Source organism: Lonchura striata, chromosome 5 (genome assembly GCF_046129695.1).
Source record: "Lonchura striata isolate bLonStr1 chromosome 5, bLonStr1.mat, whole genome shotgun sequence".
NCBI classification, from domain to species: domain Eukaryota; kingdom Metazoa; phylum Chordata; class Aves; order Passeriformes; family Estrildidae; genus Lonchura; species Lonchura striata.
The window spans coordinates 26082791-26102806 of record NC_134607.1 but is presented as its reverse complement, the minus strand read 5'-3'; the positions used below and the strand labels follow the sequence as shown (position 1 = coordinate 26102806).

General features: G+C 34.1%; 1 protein-coding gene across 3 annotated transcripts in view; it reads right to left on the bottom strand.

Moving 5' to 3' along the window:
* The window catches only part of TBC1D22A (TBC1 domain family member 22A), a 149916-nt gene that overhangs the window by 89390 nt on the left and 40510 nt on the right, over positions 1–20016 (bottom strand). For all 3 annotated transcript variants that reach the window (XM_021524818.3, XM_021524817.2, XM_021524816.3), the window contains exons 9-10: positions 10694–10803; positions 1026–1101 (exon numbers count right to left, since the gene is read on the bottom strand). In XM_021524818.3, the coding sequence (XP_021380493.1) occupies positions 1026–1101; positions 10694–10803 (186 nt within the window). The remainder of the gene's footprint in view (positions 1–1025; positions 1102–10693; positions 10804–20016) is intronic.

Sequence of the window (20016 nt, the reverse complement as noted above, 5' to 3'; positions counted from 1 at the left end):
TTAAGCTATAGTGTAATCTTACACAAACATGTTTCTCCTGCCCTTGGTTTTTGATCATTAAAAATACCTTAATATCCTAGAAAAGCATGAAGATTATTATCAATTATAAGGATGTACATACAAGCAGGCAAAATCTCCTATGACAAGCATGGGCAGAAAAAAAACTTCACAATATATGTAACAAAACCAGGGAATTAATGTTTCCAATAAGATTATAAAATATAAATCTGCACAAGAAATATTTTTTTCTAAGTCATCACTGACATGCTAGTGTTGCAAATATATGCCTGGTTCTGCTTGGCAACATTTTGTTAATACTCTGTTCATTAATTTAACAAACTATCAAGAGATTATGTTTAGAATGGGCAAGCATTATCTCTTGCATTTCATTTAATTAAACTCTGTTCTAGCTATATGACAGTCAGCATTTCATGAAAGGAATTACTTTAAGGATGAAGGTAAAATTTTTCAAAGTGCACTGCTAAAACATGAAAGAATAATCTAAAATTACCCCTGCACATACTGTAATTTATCTATAAAATTAAAGATGTTATATCCAGAGTTCATAATTAATTGGATTCCACAGAGAAATTATGCAGGCATTCCAGACAGCAAAATGATGCACAAAGGCACAAAACACAGTACCAAAGGACAACCATAAACAACCACTGTGACTTGCCTGCATAACAACAACCATTGAGGCTTAATGTGAAATGAATACTGGCTGCCTTTTGTATGTGGCCATTACTCTGCTGCAAAGAAATTGCCATTGAATTTTGATTATATTGCCTTAATAAAAAGTAATGAAAGAGGCTCACGCTCTAGTGGCTTTCTTTTAAATGATACACGACAGTGATCCACAAAGGCCAGTGTGCCACAAACCAGTGATGACACCTCACCTGAGGAAGGCCACGTTACCCCACCACTGCAGGGAACTGCAGGGATGTTGGATTTTCTTGCAAACATTTTAACTAAACACTTTCAGTGTAACATCAGTTAGAAATTAGCTTGCCTTTGAGACTTACCATCAATCCGACTAACAAGTTCTTCCAACATTTTCACTTTCTTCTGGATTCCTGGCTGTGCAAACGTGTAGTTATCCTAAAGAGGAGACCACATAGAAGTATTAGTTGCAGAAAAGCAAAAAAGGTTTATTTTCTTTCAATCACTTTTCTAAATCCACGTATTTTTCTCTGTTTTCTTATGGTGTTTCTGGTTTATGACTACATTTCCTAGATCTGCTTCTACAGTAAAATAGTAAATCACCACACTGTACAGTCCTTGGAGTCCTCACCTCTAAAAGTATATTCTGTATAGCTATTCCTGCATCAATTGCTCTCTACTTGCTAATCTAGTGAAGTTACTTTATTGCAGGAATCCAAGAGGTTTTAAAAGGCCCTCATCTTACATGCCAAAGTGTGCCATGCAAGAGATTTTTAAGGTAATTTTTTTTCTCAGAACTTTACAATTCTACAAATAATGTAGGAAATATGAAAATTTAGCCTATAATCAGAGGCAGGGAAAGAATTTGATCTTTTGAAGTACAGAGTAATAACTTCAAGCAGCATAAGAAATCAAAAGTCTGTTTTAATGTATTCGTAACTGTTCTGAACCCAAGATTATAGTTAATATCATGAATCAAAATCTAACACAAGTAATGTAGCTAAAAGGGCATTATATTTGCATATATTTCTTTGAATGAATTAACTCTAAATGGATTTTTAATTTGTGGATTGCAGCTCTATAATATAGATTTGAGTTTGAAATAATGAGACCAAGAAAGATATCTGCTTGAAACACAAATTGATCAATCTTTTTAAATAATGGCATTATTTAAATATACAGGAATGTTTCTGAATATTTAATTGACAATCCCTCCATTCAGCTCATTTTGTTACAGTTGTCTTCCTGTTGTTCTTGAGAAATTCAAGAAAAAAAATAATACATACATTTTTAAAAAGGAACTTGCTATGTAGAAATTCTTTTTGTGTAACCACCACGCTCACAGAAAATCAGAGTAAAGCATTTTTTTTTTTGCATCAACTGCTATTGTTTGAATAATTCCTTTATCAGCTGGAGCTAAGTAATCCCAAAATATTATATTTTCTTGACTATATTTCAAATTTTAACTTGGTATTAGAGTAAAAGAGATGATTATCAGTTCATTTTTATGCATCCTGATGTTTTTCTATCTAAAACCAAAAAAAGTCTTATTGGCTCTCTTGACTTCATTTACATGGAGTTTTTTTTAGGTTTTATTTAACTTATGAAACTGAACTGAAATTTAATCTTCAAAGTCTGTAAAACTGGTATCAAGTGTGAAGCCTAAAAGTTCACAAGGCAAATGATATACTAATAATTCTGTAAATTAAAGTACTTCAGCCAAACAAACAATGTACAGTATCAAAAAGTCTACTGAATGCTCTGATCACTTGTAACTGACCACAGAAGTAGCTATTTTAAAAATTATAGCAAAATTTTCTGCTAGTTTAGCAGTAGCACTTTTATAGTAATTCATATTAGAACTCAGTGTATAAACTAAAACAGTATGGATGAGGGAGCAAGAATAATTCCATGAATTTTTTAATTTTCCATAATCACCAAGTAAAATAGGTAACTATTTCAGCTTGTTAACATTATTTCACAAACAGAACATGAGCATCCTTTTCAATGCAATAAAGCCCAAGACTGAAAGAATGGAAAGACTCACACAGAATCAGGCCTATTATAGTTTAATTTCAGGAAGAAAGAAACTATCCCATGCACTGGAACACTGCCTTTTACACAAGTCTGACACACACCTGTATTAGTCATGGATAATATCCAGGGCTCAGCATCTTCAGAAAATCATAATCACTTTCTTTACAGAACATACTCTTAACAACAAAAATTGTGCGCACCTTTTTTTGGCCCAAAATATTTATATACTGTTCTATTTATTTATTAAAACAAAATTAACTGGTGTTTCTAGAAGTAGTACTGCTCTCAAAGTATAGTAACATGGTATTTAATTATTTCCTCTGTAACAGATGCTCTGTACAAGAATGCTCCTGTATGTAATACTGAAAGTCAACACAGAGTTAAAACACTGGTGCTTCGATCATTAGTCTCTCCCCAGGTAGTGCATCTCTTGACTGTGATCTATGAATCTGAAACTACTTTTTTTCTCAAAGCCCAATTTACTCCATACAAACCTGGAAATGCAACCCAAAACTGCCATCTTGATTTGAAAACAGGTAAATTTGCTTTTCACTACATTTGATATTTTTCCTACTTATTTTTCTGTTCATTATTTCAGCTGCAAATGCACACAGCTGGCGGTCACTCTTCTACTTGTGCTGACTCACCTAAACCAGAAAGATCTTTATTGGATTCCCCAGCATTCCCTTCTAATTAAACTGTGTTGCACATATGCCCACCTATGACACATGTAGTTGACTTCCTGGAGTTTGTGAAACTGTGAGAAAGACTTTGTAAATGTAAAAGGTATTCTGTTACTCACTATTCTTGCTCCTTTTGTACTTATAGATGAAGGAAAAATGGTAAAACAGAAAAGAAAAAACACACCAAACTCACAAAATTCATTAATTATTGCTCAGGGCTGTTGAGCCAAGACAATTATTTTTTCAATTACTTATGACTATTTCAGAGATTGCCTCTTGCTCATTATTGATGGTCAAAGTTTCAAATGAGGAAATATTAAAAAAAAAAAATCAGGATGAAAGCTAGGAGTTCACATAAAATATCTCTTATTTCCAAACACTGTTCTTGACAATAAGCATTCACATATAACAAAGCACACCAGAACCTCTGATAAACATAAAAAGTCATGCACTGGTGTGCAATGAATATCTAAATTCTTTATGTTCCACTTAGATAGGTTCCAACACACTTTCAGTGAACTATGCTAACCTACTTCACAGCTGAATGGTCATAATACCAAGTTCAGACTGACACATAATTATTTTCACCTTACAGTACAGAAGGTTAGGACTTTATAATGTCACAAGAGATCAAAACTTGCATCAGCTTCAAATCTTTGTTAGTAGTCTCTACTTATTCTGTAGAAACTGGTGTAACACCCTACTTCCTTGCAACTACAACTAGGTCTGGATTTCTCAAAACCTAGCTATTATAATTAAAAATAAAATGCTAAAATTATAGACTTCACAGAACATTTTAAAAATTATAATGCAATTCCTTACTTTTTTAAGGATAGAGAAATTTTAAATGGAAGAAAGTTGGAAAAATGCTCATAACAAATTTAACTGTGACTGTTGTCCCAGAGAGGGCAGAAGAGAGTGATTTCATAGGCACTAGCTGAAGAAAATCTCCCATCTTTTTCTCGTAATACATGATGATGGAATAATTTTAAAAGGAGAAGCAGCAAGCTGAAGAGGAGTGGAAAACAATCTTTTATGACAGCATGAAGAAGAAGCAAAGCCAGCCAAACTAAAAGAAAAAACACTGTCATTAATTTGACGTAATGACTGCAGCCAAGTACAGGTGTAGGCACAACGCTTCTCATCTTTTCAGGTCATACACATTGTTCACCAACAGTGTACTGAAGAAAATATCAGAAACATTTCTAGAAGCAAATGGAAAGTTTTGACACAAAGTGTTCATGTGCTGTTTGCTCATGTTTTATCAATGAGATCAGAGCTTTTAAATTTAGAGGATACAGTAACCAATCTATGTAAATCACACAGACACACAGAATTAGATGTCTATTTTCTCTACTGATGCATATTTAAGAATTGCTATGCATCAATTTAGTATGTTCAAGTATAGTATCACATGAACAAATGACAACTGAAAGAAAAAGGTTTCCTCATCCTCATTATGTCACAAAGAGATTTCCAGAATTCTTCTTTTTTCCTCATTTAAATACTTCATTCACATATTTCTGAACATTCTAAGAAAACTCCTATTAAAAATCTTGGTTGACCTTGCTCAGAAAGTTACATAAAAAGATAGGGGCAGGAGAGAGAGAAGCATGACAGCAGATAATGATAGGCACAATGTATATTAACACTATCAGTGGAAGTACACTTCACCCAAAATGTTTCTTGAAAATACAGATTATAATGTAAATTCACTCATAAATACAGCTCAGGATAGAGTGTGCATGCACAACAACAAACACACAAGTGTGCTGAACTATGCTGTTAGCACAGCCCATAGCATGTTCCATCATTACTCCAAGACATTTGTCTTACAACAAAAGCTCTGTCAACCATTACAACTATTAAGCCTGACTTTTCAAAGTGCAAAATTTTCTAAGTAGGAGGAAAAATATTTATAAAGCACTGCAGCCCAAAATTTTTTACATGCAAAATGGTATCTTACTTATTTTTTACACAACAGGACAAAAAAAACCCCAAATCGTTTATTAAAATGTAGGTACTGATTGTCATGTTAGAGTAGCATCCATAGAGTCAGAACCAAAGATCCAACCTTCTACTGGTCTGTGTATCAAACCTCAGTTTTACCCAAGATGTATTATAAATAACAGAAACTGTTACAGTAGCAATGACAAAAGTGCTCAGGGTATATTTCTGGATTACAGCATAAGCCAGGCAACAGTTCAAATATGGATAAGAGCTAGAAACCATATTTCAAAAGCTGATGCTGCAAATTTTAGGTAGAGGATAAAATATTTTTATGCTGAAGTATACTGATAGCACAGTATATTTAACCTACTGATTACAAATAGATTTGTTGTCTTGCTGAAAATTTTACTCCCAGTGACAGGCTGGAAAACTGCATTATTATGCAGAAACTTGTGCAGGAGTTCAATGAAAAGGTACAAAGAAAGCTATATTTGACCTATTTTTCCTTTAAAATAAACCAGGAGGGTCCTGTGAAGAATTTTCAGAACAGTTATTTCTGCACATTTTCAACAATTGAAATGCATGTTCATGGTATTTATTGGATCCAGCTTTCCAAGTTTCCTTCCTTCTTCCCTCCCTCCCTCCCTTCCCTTCCATCCATCCATATATAAGTAACAATTTTCCATAACTCACTCCTAGGTTATGGAAACTGCAGGATTCCTTTTAAAGGTCATAAATCTTGCTATTTTATCAGACATATAAATAGCTAGTATGTACCTCAGCACACTCTAGTCCCTGGATGTGAATTATCTCACTTTTGTTCTAAAAATTACCAGGCCGTGATAAATTATTATATTAATATTTTAGTGCTATTTTTAATACATCTGGTTAGATCATTATGCAATGCATGTATTTCCCCTTTGGTTATTTTATTACCAGTATACTCAAACTTAAAATGAAATGTAATACTCTATTTTATACATGAACATTACATTTGCAGGTGGCACAGATCAATGTGAACTTTTTACTTGAATGTTAATGAGACACTATTGAGGAAAGTGTTATAAAGGACGATTTAGTAATAAAAAAAAAGTTAATAATCTGGATATATGGGAATGTCTACTTAATTACATGGAAAAAATACTCATGGGATAATTCTAGTTTTCCCACATGAACAGCCACAGATGAAAATACAAAAATGCTCATGCATTATCTACAGTTTAGAAGTGTTGTAAAGACAACCAGCTTTATCACACACATGGAAGATATATTTTGCATATGGCCACACACAGCCTCAGAACTAGGTGTTCATAAATCAGCATATCCTGCAAGAATACGAGTTCTGTGGCAAAGGACCTGAAATCTCAGCAGACAGAAAGCTCAGACTGAGTCACTGGTGAGCCCTGGCAGTAAAGCCAGCCAGCAGGCTCCTGGCCCATGGAGGGGAGTGGCTGCCCAAAGCCAAATCACTGGAACAATCATCCAGCAAGCTCTGGGTTTGAACTTCCAGAATGAGGATTCTGCAACCTCTCTGACCAAACAGTTCCAGAGTTCAAGCTTTACTATGGAGAATTTCCTTCAAATGTTTAAAAATAATTCCTTGTATTTCAAGACCATATCTAAAATATCACATACAATTTTAAGGACCCTGATACAACAAAAAGGTAATAAATTTCAGAATAAACTGAAACAAGAGTTAAAGGTCACCAAGATGCTCAGAGATATGGAGCACAGGCTCTTTGAGAGGCTGGGGAAACTGGGCTTGTTCAGCCTGAAGAAAAGACAGCTCCAGAAGCACCTAATCACAGCCTAATAAAACCCAAGTTATATGGATGACAAACCTCCATTTCCCATAGTGGTGCCCAGTGGGAAGATAAAAGACAAGCAGCATAAACAAAAAATGTTCCATCTGCCTATTGGGGAGAACCTTCAACATAAGGATGAGGAAGCACTGGAATAGGTTAATCCCCAGAGACTGTTCAGTCTCTGTCCTTGGAGAGCTCAAGACTCAACTGAACAAAGCCTTGAGAAACAGTCTGACCTCAGAGCTGGCCCTACATTGCACGGAATTATCCTATGTTCTTATGATTTCAGAAGATCTCATTTGTTCTCCTGAAATAAATATGAAGCAATTGGAGTGGGGCATAGTCTTTCTGGGACAAAAATTAAAGAAAAAATTCAGAGCACAGACTCAGGAAGCACTGAAAAGGAAAACCATAACATACATCATAATCCAAAATTGACTGCTATAAAACAGCTACAGATTCCAAGATTAAATTGTATTTTAAATAAATGTATATTTAAAAACTCTTAGTATCTGTTAGATCAATTTTTAAAACTTTAATCAAACTGTGATATGACACATGCACAGTCACTTAGAAGCCTAAACTTAGAGACAACCAACAGAGAAAGAAGATGCAAAGTAATCTAAGAACAAAAAATAGATTAAATTATCATCCAAGATTAAACATTAACTACTGGAAAAGTTCTGCAAACTCTCTAGCTGGAGCCAAAAACATACTTGCATAGGAACCTCCAGATGACAAAAAAACAGCACAGAGGAATCCAGTAAGGTGACAGATGTTTTTAATAGGTTTTTATTTCTTCTCTCAGCTGAGAACTGTATGCATGTCAGGAAGTGACTGTCCTGCTGCCCAATGCCAACTCCTGTTCTTTATAGCACAGGTCTTTGTGGTTCAAAGATGCATTCTTATATTAAAAATACAGAGTCACATTAGATACATAAGGGAGGGAGGTAAGATGAGTGAGGAATGAAGAAATAATGGATACCATGTGTGGCAAAACTCCAGCAAGAAACACATATGTCTTAATAACACCTTTGACAATTATAGAATAAAGAAAATGAGACCATCTGGATGGATTGGAAAAATAAATGAGTTTTCTGTTAAGAAAAATAAAGGGGTACAAATACAATCATACAATCATTCTTCCATTACATCCTTCTGCACTGAAAAGACAAAACACTAAAAAATGTATCTATCCCATATTAGCCAAAAATTTCTCTAAAATGAGCCTAACAGATATCAAAGTGCACTCTTGAAACTTATCCAATACTGGCAGGGCAAGATGAAATGGAAACTTATATTGACAAATAAATTAATGGAAACATTCTGCAGAGATTCTTTGATTGCAGTTATCAAATGTCACATAACCATCATATACATCACATAGGAGCCTTCTATGCCATATTTTCAAAGAGAAATGGTTGTGCATCCAGAATGCAAGTCAGACAGAACTATAGCATCACACAATTAATCCACTGGGAATCTTAAAAGTTCATATAGTCCAAACCTCCTGCTGTGGGCAGGGACAGCTTCAGCTTGATCAGGCTGTTTAAAGCCACATCAGTCCTGACCTTGAACACCTTGAGAACTTCCACAACTTCTTTGGGCTCCCTCATCATAGAAAATGTACTCCTTACACCCAATCTAAATCCACTGTTTGAAATGTTGCCCTTTGTCCTATCACTACAGGTCCTGGCAAAAAGTCTCTCTCCAGCTTTCTTAAAAGCCCCCTTTGAGTACTGAAATGTTATAGTAACATCTCCCCAGAGCCCTCTCCTCTCCAAGCTGAACAACCTCAATATTCTCAGCCATTCCTCATGGGACAGATGCTGCAGCCCTCTGATCATGGCCCTCCTCTGGACCCACTCCAACAGGTCCATGTCTGCCCTGTGCTGGGGATCCCTGAAATGGCTGCAGCACTGCAGGTGGGGGTCTCACAAAAACATGACAGAGGGGCAAAATCTCCTTCCTTGCCTTGCTGCCTGCCTTGCATGCAGCCCAGGACACAGCTGGCTTTCTGGGCTGCAAGTGCACATTGCCAGACACATCCATCAGTATCCTGAGTCCTTCTCTATGGGATTAGCTCTTCCAACCAACTCAGCCTGCAACTACATGACTGTTTTATCTGTTAAGTAAAGTGGCATCATCACAGAAAGAAAACAAAACAGGAGAATGGGAGAAGAAAAACAAGAAAGCCTTTTATTTCAGCAGCACTGCAGTTGCACCGAATTAACTTTAACATCATTAGTCACACTACTAGTATAATCTTTCAAGCCTTCTTTTGATGGATGAGTGCATCCTTGAATATATCCAACACTATTCCATTTAAATAATATCTTAAATTTTCATCAATGCAGTTTAATTCCATTGTAATTGGTTTCCATATTCTGCTTCTTAGTACCCAATAGTTTTGTATGAAAACAGAATTTTAAGGAGAAATTGCCTAATCTGTTAACTTCCTTTCCTAGAAAAAAATAAAGCAACAGGCTAGTGACAATGATGTTCCAGAAGTAGGTAAAACAATTGGAGGCGTTGGCATTTCTTTATCTGGCTGTCTTCCCTTCCAGTAGATTTCAAGCTCTCACTTTTTTTTCTTTATAACTTTTCAAATATTTTTGCTATGTGGTCAAATGTTTTAAAATTGAGGAGATCTGAGACACTGAAATAAGCAAACCAGCATTTGTTCCAGGAACTGATGTGAGAAAACGACTGTGCATTTCAAAAATGCTACTCAAAACACTGAGCTATTCGACCTTTAAACAGGAGAAATACACTTAAAACACCTTCAAAAAAGTTAAAGCCTTTGCTGCCTCAATCCTCTAACCATTTTGTCATAAATTAACTCCATTACAAGTTTTAATTCACAATGCACCTTAGCCAATGAAACATTGATATTAAAATATGTCACGGGAAAGAATGCTCTTAGAAGATTAGATACTTCTAACCTTCATAAACTTTTACGTCCATGAATATTTGCACCAAAATGTACCATTATTAGATTCCAACTTGCTGCATGTAACAGAAAACTGTGCTTTCATTTACAGCTCTTCCACACAGAAAAAAATCAAACTCTCAGTGAAGTAGTATAAGTATCAAGTTATAAATGGGTATTTTAAAAATATTAAGATAATTTCAGGAACTATTAAGACAGCAATCACTTATAGGTTGATATATTAACAACTCAAAAAATTAATTAAAAATCCAAGTTTTTACCACCTCAGTGAGATTCTGAGTAACTATTCTTCATGCTAGATAACAGATTTGCAAAACATGCATCTAGAACTGGAAGTTTCTGTTCTGCTGTAGAACATCACACACAATGAAACATGAAGACATTTTAATGAAGAGAAGTTGCAGACATTTTGATGAAAAGAGGGTTTTTTTCCTTTTCCTTTCTTCCCTTTCCATGCCAAACTTGCAGTGGAGTTCTCCAATGGGAAAACCAACTTCTCCCCTGTTTTTAATAGATGCACTATTTTGCAGCTTTAAAGTAGTTCAAAGCCATGACATTAATCAGTTAACTCCACTACTTACAGACAGGAAAAATTAAATTACCTGAATGCCATCAAGCAACTTGCTCATGCACCAGTAACTGTCAGCTTCTATGTTCTGCAGCACCTCTTCAGGCAGACTGGAAACATCAAAATTTTCCACTTCTTCTTCTTCTGTTTCAGGAAAAGAGAGAGAAAGACAAGTCAATGAAGTGCACAGAATAAATAAAGTAAGAATGAGGAAAATAATTGAAAACGAAGACAGCCACCACTTATCTTCTAGTCAGAAACCAATGCACATTTACTTTAATAGAGCCTAAATTAATAATTTATTGCTTAACTGTGTCATCTAATGGTTTTAAATGTTAATGAACACTTAATTTCCTGCAGACTGTGAAAATCTCAAATCATGTCTAGTTAACCAAAATTAATACATAATAAATCACTTTATTCTAAACATTTCACACCTGAAAGAGGATCAGAAGCATTCTGGGAGCCCTCAAGCTATATATGAGAAATCCCTGAAGAAGATTACTATGTTTGCACCATGCACAGAATGGGCAAATATGTTGCTAGTTTTCACAGAAGAGAAAGTCCTGAAAAATACTTCTCAGAAAACCACTGAACTTTATTTAGAAAAGCAGACTACAGCATGAATTTAGAAAAGAAAAACCTTTCTAAGTAGAAAAGAAAATTAATGATGTTTCCACTACAGCAGGAAACAAAATTTTGGTACATCTTACACATATGAATTCACAAAAAAGTCTTACAGTTATACAGTTTATTTAAATTTTCATAATCCAGTGCCTCAGTGGTAAAAAAAATCTAGTGAATATTTTTAGCTTTCATTTTAATATTTCAAATGGCAAAAAAAAAGAAGCAACACATTCTCAGTCTGCCTCACTATGTCTACAGAAAAGAACAGAAATGTACCAGAGTTTCTCACGTTTATATAAAACATAAACATATACTGAAGTGTCTTCCCTTTGAATTAAGTCTTCAGAACCTCCTCCACCAAACATTTGTTAGTAGAATGAGATTACAACTACTTTGACAATGTGGTCCTTTGCAAATTTTCTGTCTTGGAGCATCTTTTCTTTTCATGACACTGGTATCACATTTCTGAAAGAAAAGGCAGCTATAAACTATAGCACAACACATGTAGGTGTGAAAAGAAATGAAAAATACTTTTTATGTTCTCTTTCTCATCTTTCTTACCTCATTTTTGTCTCTCTCTTTCAAAATCTACCATTTCACACTATATTCTCACATCAGGTTTTAAACCAACAAAAAAAACCTGAAGATCTACATAAACATCAAAGGTGGGCATCTTCACCTCCCTTCACAGCCAACAAAGAAGACCAAGAAGTGACAGAGTACTACCTGACTTGTTCTAAACTAGAAAGATAAATAAATCAGATGAATCACATTTTTAAAAATTCTTGCTTTCAGTATTAGCTGTAATTTGATCTTGAAAGGATTGCCTCAGAATGTACATCTTTAAAATGTGGAAGTTTTAAACTAAGCTGAAATAAAGCTTTAAACACCCACCAATCAATCTGCTTCCTGTGACTGAACTACCTGCAAACTGTAAGAAAACCAGGACAGTTTGTAGGTAGGCTAAATGATGCAACTTGGACAGCAACAACACTCCAGCATTAATATTTTGGAAAAATCTAGATTCTAATTGTTCTAAGAAAGATGGATTATCAAATTAGAATGACCAATTTTTATTCCCCCCAGAAAATACACTATAGCTTTTAAGAAATATCTTTCAATGGTTCCAATTCCTGTTCATCAGAGGTATGTTCCCCAAGCACAAAGAGAAAGTCAGGACAGGCCTTTCTGACAAGAATGAAAGTCTGACACAAATTCACTGCTCTAAGTAAAATTCTCATTATTCCACAGGGAGCAACAACAGATACAGATAGCTTTTAGAAGAATTGGCAGTCCCCAATTATAATGCCATAGAACCACATGCTCAGCCATTACAGACATAAAAATAGCAGTTTTATTAAGTACTTGTCCAGCTGTCTTGTTTTGTCTCCCCTCTGAAGATCTATCCAGGAACATTTTGCTTTTCTGTGGCTTAAAGACACTGATCTTTACCATTTCCATAAGCCTCTTAAACAAAAAATAATTATTCAAGATCTTTTATATGTTCTCTAAATACATAAGCTACTTCTAGACCAAGTTTCAATCCCATTGTGCTTCCAATGAATCACACTAAGTCATCTCTTCTAAAGTCAGATAATAAAGTTTTGAAATTAAAAAAAATCGAATTAAGTGTTTCAGACAACTCAGTTGTATTTCTATTATACGCTAGCAGTATTTCCCCTGTATAAAGGAAGTATGTTAAACTTTGGCATAAAATTCTGCAACCAAGTATTTCAACAAATAAATCTAATTACTTGGAGCTATAATACAATACAGTTTCATTAAATCAGCTAAGATGTATATTTTTTGATCTGTTATGCTAACTGGTACTTTTTGATTCAAATGTGGTCTGTGATGAACAAGGAGCAACACTGTGGAAGCACCCAAGAATTCTTCTAATAAAGATGGCACAGAATCACAAAAGCAAAGTCTCAAACAAGCAAGAGCTCAGTTATGTCAATGGTTTCTGCTGCACCAATCCACCTTACCTTGCTACACTTTCCTGTGGAATAATTGACACTGAATATCGAAAGGACCCTTTTCCAAAGTACAAATGAAATTTAAAAAGGCCATCCCTTTTGACACACACCAATTAAGGAACATTTGATTGGCAGAATGCTATGCAAAATCATAATCCACACATTTTGTATTTATTCATTTATTTGGGTATGCACATAGTGCAAAATGCTTGTTTTTCCCTGCAGTTGTAAGGGGAAAAGCAGTCAAGCTTCATGTTGCTCTCTCTCTTTTTTTTCTTTTTTTTTTTTCTTTTTCTTATTTGGATGAAGAAATAAACACACTAGAAAAGTTTTGAAAGAAAGACTGCAAGGGATTTTATAAAAAAAAGAAGGAAAAACTACAAAATAACTATCCCAAAAGCCTCTAGGGTATTATTTGCGCTTGAGAACATAATTGCAATTTCTGGTTTTAAATAACTTTAAATTTATTTTCAATGAATGAAATCTGAATGAACAGCAACATAAAGACTGAATAAAAGAATGTGGACAGAAATACCAGGCCAGTGTGTGCAATATCTGGGGGAAAATAGATCACTGCTTAAAACTTCCCAATTATGAAATCTTACAGAAACATTTCTCATCTTCTTCAGTTTCCTGTGGAGATCTTTATCATGTTATCTCTACAACTGTAAGAGACAGGAAAATGGTTGCCTGGAGGAGAACTGTTGTAGCACAGAGAATGTGACATGCTGATCTTAATATGTGCATTGCTGTAAGCATGGTATTAGCTCTTCTTTACTCAGGGCATGCTTCTAAAACTTCCCACCATGCAAAAAGACCTTTTCTAAACAGCTCTAACTGGATCTACTCACAAAGGCAGAGACATGAGGATCAAATCAAAATTTTAGAAAATACTGCTTACAGCTACTTGCAGATTTAGTTTCCCAATGACAGCAGAAAGTAAATATGCTAAACAGCTTGCCTCCATTAAAAGTAGGTTTTAATTGAAGATTGAGCCTGATGGATGATTTTGATTGATGTTGTTCCGAATACTAAAATTAAGTTCACAACTGATCTTTGTCTTTCAGCTGTAATAGACTTCTAAAGAGTGCTGGAATTTTACCTTTTCAGTAGAGATCAGGGGCAAAAACACATGCAAACAACAAAAGGTAGTTTGCATTCAGAACTTCTCTAAACCTGCTACCAACACCAAATCTCAGTCTTTATAAATTGTGAAAAAACTGAATCTAACTTTATAGTTTTCAGACTCCATTACACCAAGCATGTTCCTACAAAAGATATCTCCCTTAAATAAAGCACACATTGTCTCAAAGGATTTTTTAATGAAATAAACATTTAATTGTGTTACTAATATTTTAACTGTAGCTTTTTATCTTGAAATTGTTTCTCAACACTCAGAACCAGCAAAACTCAGATGAATCCACTGGAGTGCAAGGTAGGGGATGAAATGTATGGCAGGGTAAAAAAAGACCTAGTGTTGAAGCCGAAAACAGACTGCAATATCACCAATAAATTGATTGCTCTTTACATACATGCAATGTACAAAATAATACAAAAAAAACATTAGATAAGTTAATGAGCTGACATTTTAAAGTTGGAGACTTTTTTAGCACTATTTTGTGTAAATGTAGAAAAAGCATTACCATATACCTGAAGTCCAAATTATGTATTCCTTGCAGCAGTGCAAGGAAACCATTCTGACCACAGATACATAGGTGCTTTTCTGTATAAAGCTTACTGTGCTGCAATCTACTTCAAATGTTACAAATTCAGGCAGATCTAACATAAAGGTTACCACTCAAGTAAGAAAGTACAACAAAAATCAAACACACGATTGCATGCAGAGGTGCACAGCAATATTTCTACAGCTTACATATTCCACTCCACACTCAGTTTTCAAAAAGCTTTATGAAACACCTATTCAGTCACTGCTGCACTAAGGCAATGTTTTTCTAAGATCAGGACATAATAGAGCATTTACATGTAAATTATTTCAGTAACAATTGCCTAATTAAATATGTATATTACCATATCAATATCTCCCATTGAAAAAGTCCTAGTTACATATTAATCTTGATAGAAATAGCTCTTCAGTTGTTAAGGATGAATCACCAAAGTAAAACCTTCCCTTTTCTTTGTGGTACTGCAGTAACAAAGGTAAAATTTAAAAAACAACCTTAATTGCCTCATCAATCCAGGCTTAGGTAAACATGGCCTTAATGCATTTCAAATATTCCCCTATAACCAGTCATGTTCTGACATACACGATATATTAACTTGTCTATTTTAACATTGCTAATAATCTTACATTTGTTTTCAACTGATCTTCCACAATTTCTTTCAAATGCAATAGGAAGCAAGATAAATATCTTTATACATCCATGTGAGAATGGTGTTTCAAACATTAATAATTTTATTTTACTAATATGAATTCTCTAAATAATTTTACTGCACATGGCAACTGTTACAATCTTGTGTGCCCTGACGAGCAAGGTCAATCATCCTGCCCAAAAACACCATAAACTTGATCACATGGACTGAACTTCTATCCTCATCAAAATTAATGTATGACCCTGCAAGTACTCTCAATCTGCTCTATCACAAAAGAGTAGATACTTCACATAGTTCTACTTTAATTTCAGATTCTGTATGAAAGTAATTAGCAAAACTTTCCAAGCCTTCCTTTAGTGGGCCTATATTATTTGCCAATAAGACCTTTTCTACCCAGCCTTTTTCTTGGTTAGATTTTAATTATCTTTTTTTCCTCCACACTAAATAATCCAGAATTTGCTCTTATTTCATATTCATAACCCACTGCACATATATACACAAAAACAGACCTGTTTTTAAGGATGGAAAATTTATTTGAAAAATGTAAACTCTCAGGTCATGTTGCAAATTAAACAAAAGACATCAGTTCCTCATAGACTGCAGACTGAGATTACTGCTTCACAGGTAAGACAGGAGGAAGATTAAAAACTCTATCACCAAAACAGGGTACAAAGGAGAATTAAGTAAAACTGGTGGTGCCAAGAGGTCTTTGACTCATAGAACTTGCATAATGCCAAATACAGGACTGAGAACCTCTTCCACACAGGTGAGAAATCAGGCAGTAAATGCAGTTTGAAATCAGAAGAGTATAAGCCCCATCCTTGGGAATGACATTATCATGAAACAGAAGCCTTCAAAGCTTGTAAGATGGCAGCTCTTCTTAAAAATTCATTTCAGCAACAATTAACACAATGATCAGAACAAATTCTTCTCATAGCATTCACTTCAATAGGTTTGCTAGTGTCAACCAAAACAGCCTGCAAGGGAGAAGCTGTGCATGTGACACCAAATTAAGGGACTCATAATTAGCAACCAGTATGCATGATGAGCACAGGATACTAATGAGTATTTTTTAGAATGCCACATAAGGGAATTCCCTGAGAAATCCAAAAGATGCTTGGAGAAGAGGAAATGAAAGATTAAAGGCTGAACATGTCTCCTAGATTGCATTTTTAATTAACTAGTTTGTACCTTATCATTTAATTTTTTAAAGCATCAACACACATATCCACAAATACACAGAGACAAAACACCAAGTGTGGGACAAGAGCAAACCATAGTGTGGTCAAAAATTTTAAAGCAAACCTCAGGAACAGAGGCCCTTCCTGTGTTCAGGTATGGGATTGATTAGAGAGTTATTTCAGAACTATCACCCTAGCACTGGAAAAGTCTTCAAAGAGAATCTATAAATTAATGTAGTTTTGAAAAAGAACTATTTATCTGAGATGGAAAAAAATCAACTGCACTAAAAGCTACAATATATTTAAAAGATAAAGAAACCTGCATACGTATCTGCATATGCAGGGGTGAACTTTAAAAGTACTGAAAATTAATACTTCTTTACTGAAAATATTAAAAAAGAAAAGTCAAAAAATAGTCTTGCATGTAATTACTTAATAGAAGGCTGGCAAAGAGAACTCATTTGAACAACTTCATAAACAGCAAAATAATTAATACTTTTCCTAGATAACTTAAAAAGTTCACAGGTTCAACTCTAACTTGGGTAAATATAAAAGCAATACAAATTATCCAAGAACCTGTACATAAATATAAAAACTTCAGAAAATTCAGAATGCAATTTTTCCTGTGACTGAAGACTGAAAAATTTGTGACTGTCATATACGGACATCAACCGTTTACATATGACCATAACTTTATGTAAGTATAACTTCACTCACTCATGAAGCAATTTTTATTTTAACCCATTAGTATCATTTGAATGGCATAGCAAAATAAATTCTCAAAGAAAAATGGATGGCAGAGGAAACAACCATCCCTCATTGACAACATCCCCAAATGTCTATGACAGTGGCAGTTTGCTGCAACCCACACTGTGCAATATCTAATTTTCAATTGGATATATATCAATTTCTTTATCCAAAATTACATGCTTCCATATTTTGTAATCTCCCACAATCTTCACAGCTAATAAGAAATCCACCTAACAGATTTCTTGCCTTATTTACAACAGAAATTAAGTAACATCCATTATTTCTGCTTTTTAGCACAAACTGCAAATACTGAATTTGAAGAAGGATATTTGAGGAGAATGCACTCCGCAGGTAAAACTACTTCTTCTGTTGCTTAATTGCTAAATGCATTCCTTAACTACTTTAATCTGCTGTGATTTACACTTTCCTAATGAAACTGCTATGTATGCTTCCGAGGCAAAAAAGCCACAAGACTTGCTCTTTTCATAAAATTCAAACATATTTTTACATATTGTATAGGTATTTATTGTCAAGATAAAGAAATAATCAAAACTCTAGGAAAAAAAACGCCCATTCTGTCTATTCAAAAATAATAGTATAATCTCTAATTTTCTTCAACAATGTTACTGCAAGAAAGGTAGCTGTCCTTAAATTTCAGTCATACTGCAGTAAATTTTTATGTCATAATTAACCAAAGATTGAACACATAAATCAGTTCAAAAATGTTTTTGATGACAACACATTTGATAAGCCTTTTTCTTTAAGTACTGGGGTTTGTCAAAATGAATGTCCTATAAAAACATAAGAAGCATAAAAGCATTCTGCTTCTATGAAATAATGCATTGAAAGCCTACAGAAGAAAAATGGTTTTGCAAGAAAACCTCCCTTTTTTTCGTCACTCTGCTCAAGTACATAATTTTTCACTTCTGCTTTAAAAATTCGTTTTCCATATCTTAAAAGTAAAAATTTAAAATATCATATTTCTCAAATAAGAAACTAGCAAAATATCTCCATGCTAATGAAAAACCCAATGACTTCATTACTATGATTCAAAAAGTTTGCATTTAAATTACAAGCACAGCCAACTCAAATTAAAGTTTCAGCACACAAACTTTTGACAAATTTACTTGGTTTGACATCTATAAATTATTAACTAACCATGTATCTCATTGCAAATATGACAACAATTTTTTCGTACAATTCTTTTTCAAGCACTGATCCGCTGAATTTGAAAATCTTTTCTTATATCTTACGCTACTACTGATCTTTGCAACAGGATTGCAATGTTACATTTCTGGCATTTGTAAAGCATGTTGTCATTGCTTAAGCATCGCTGTTTCTCTTTTAGCTTTTCTTCCCACAAGTTACTTCATAACAAACACAGAAAGCTGTGATATTTGGATGTCAAAAGCCACTTTTAATGGCATAAAAGCCATTAAAGTAATTTCCCAGTCTGTTGGTAAGCATTCTCGAGAAGACTTAGATCTGGAAGTATAAGCACTTCTGTGCCGCTTCACTAAAAAAGATGATCACCAATTATAACTATATGGAGACCATGGGGAGAGGAGAAATAGGAATGCAGAAGCCAAAACTAAAATATGCTGGCTCCCTTTGGAATACATGTCTCTCCCATAGCTATATTTATTGCAATTAACTTCCTTCTTCACAATTCTTCCATTTTTATACCTGAAGAAATTTTTTGGTTTCTCTTCAATTTTAGTTTACTGCTTCTACTACTATTCAAGATATATTTTTTCCATTTATTCCCATGACCCAACATTTCCAGTCTGTAGTTTCAAAAAGAACACCCTTCACTAATATCTCATTACTCCTCATAGTATGAGTCTATTAGTTTCTTAATTGCCTTCAAAATGAGACAATATAAACCACAAGATGTATTTCAAACCTGAAAAATGCACTGGTTTTTATATTAGCATTCATATTATAAAATTAATTTCATTTTTAAATACTGGGAGTGTGCACTAAGCATCATGAAATAGCACATCTTTAGACAGATACATTTGAAAACTTAGAAAAACACACATATAGATACAAAATAAAATTTAAAGCAGGTAATTTAAATCCACATCATCCTATACAGTAAAAGAGGACTTTCATTGACAGATTTGTTCTAATATATATGGAGAACAAAACTTTTTTTTTTCTCAAGTTCTTTTAAGTATACATCAGAGAAGGAGAAAAAACCAAACTTGAATGATACAAAAAGAATTATATAAAAGACAAATCTGAGTTAACTGAAAACATCAAACACTTCAAATCAATAGAAAGTCTAGACCTTACTTATTTATTCTGAATACTTATGACAGAAGTTTGAGTAGTCCTATTTGACCTAAGAATTTTTTTTATCAATTCAAAGATTTCTTTTATACATCTCTTATAGCAAAAATTGAAATGAATGCCTCTTATTTTGCCCATAAGACAGGGTTTGGAAAGTTTCCTCACAAGAAATATCTAAGCAAAAAATCCAC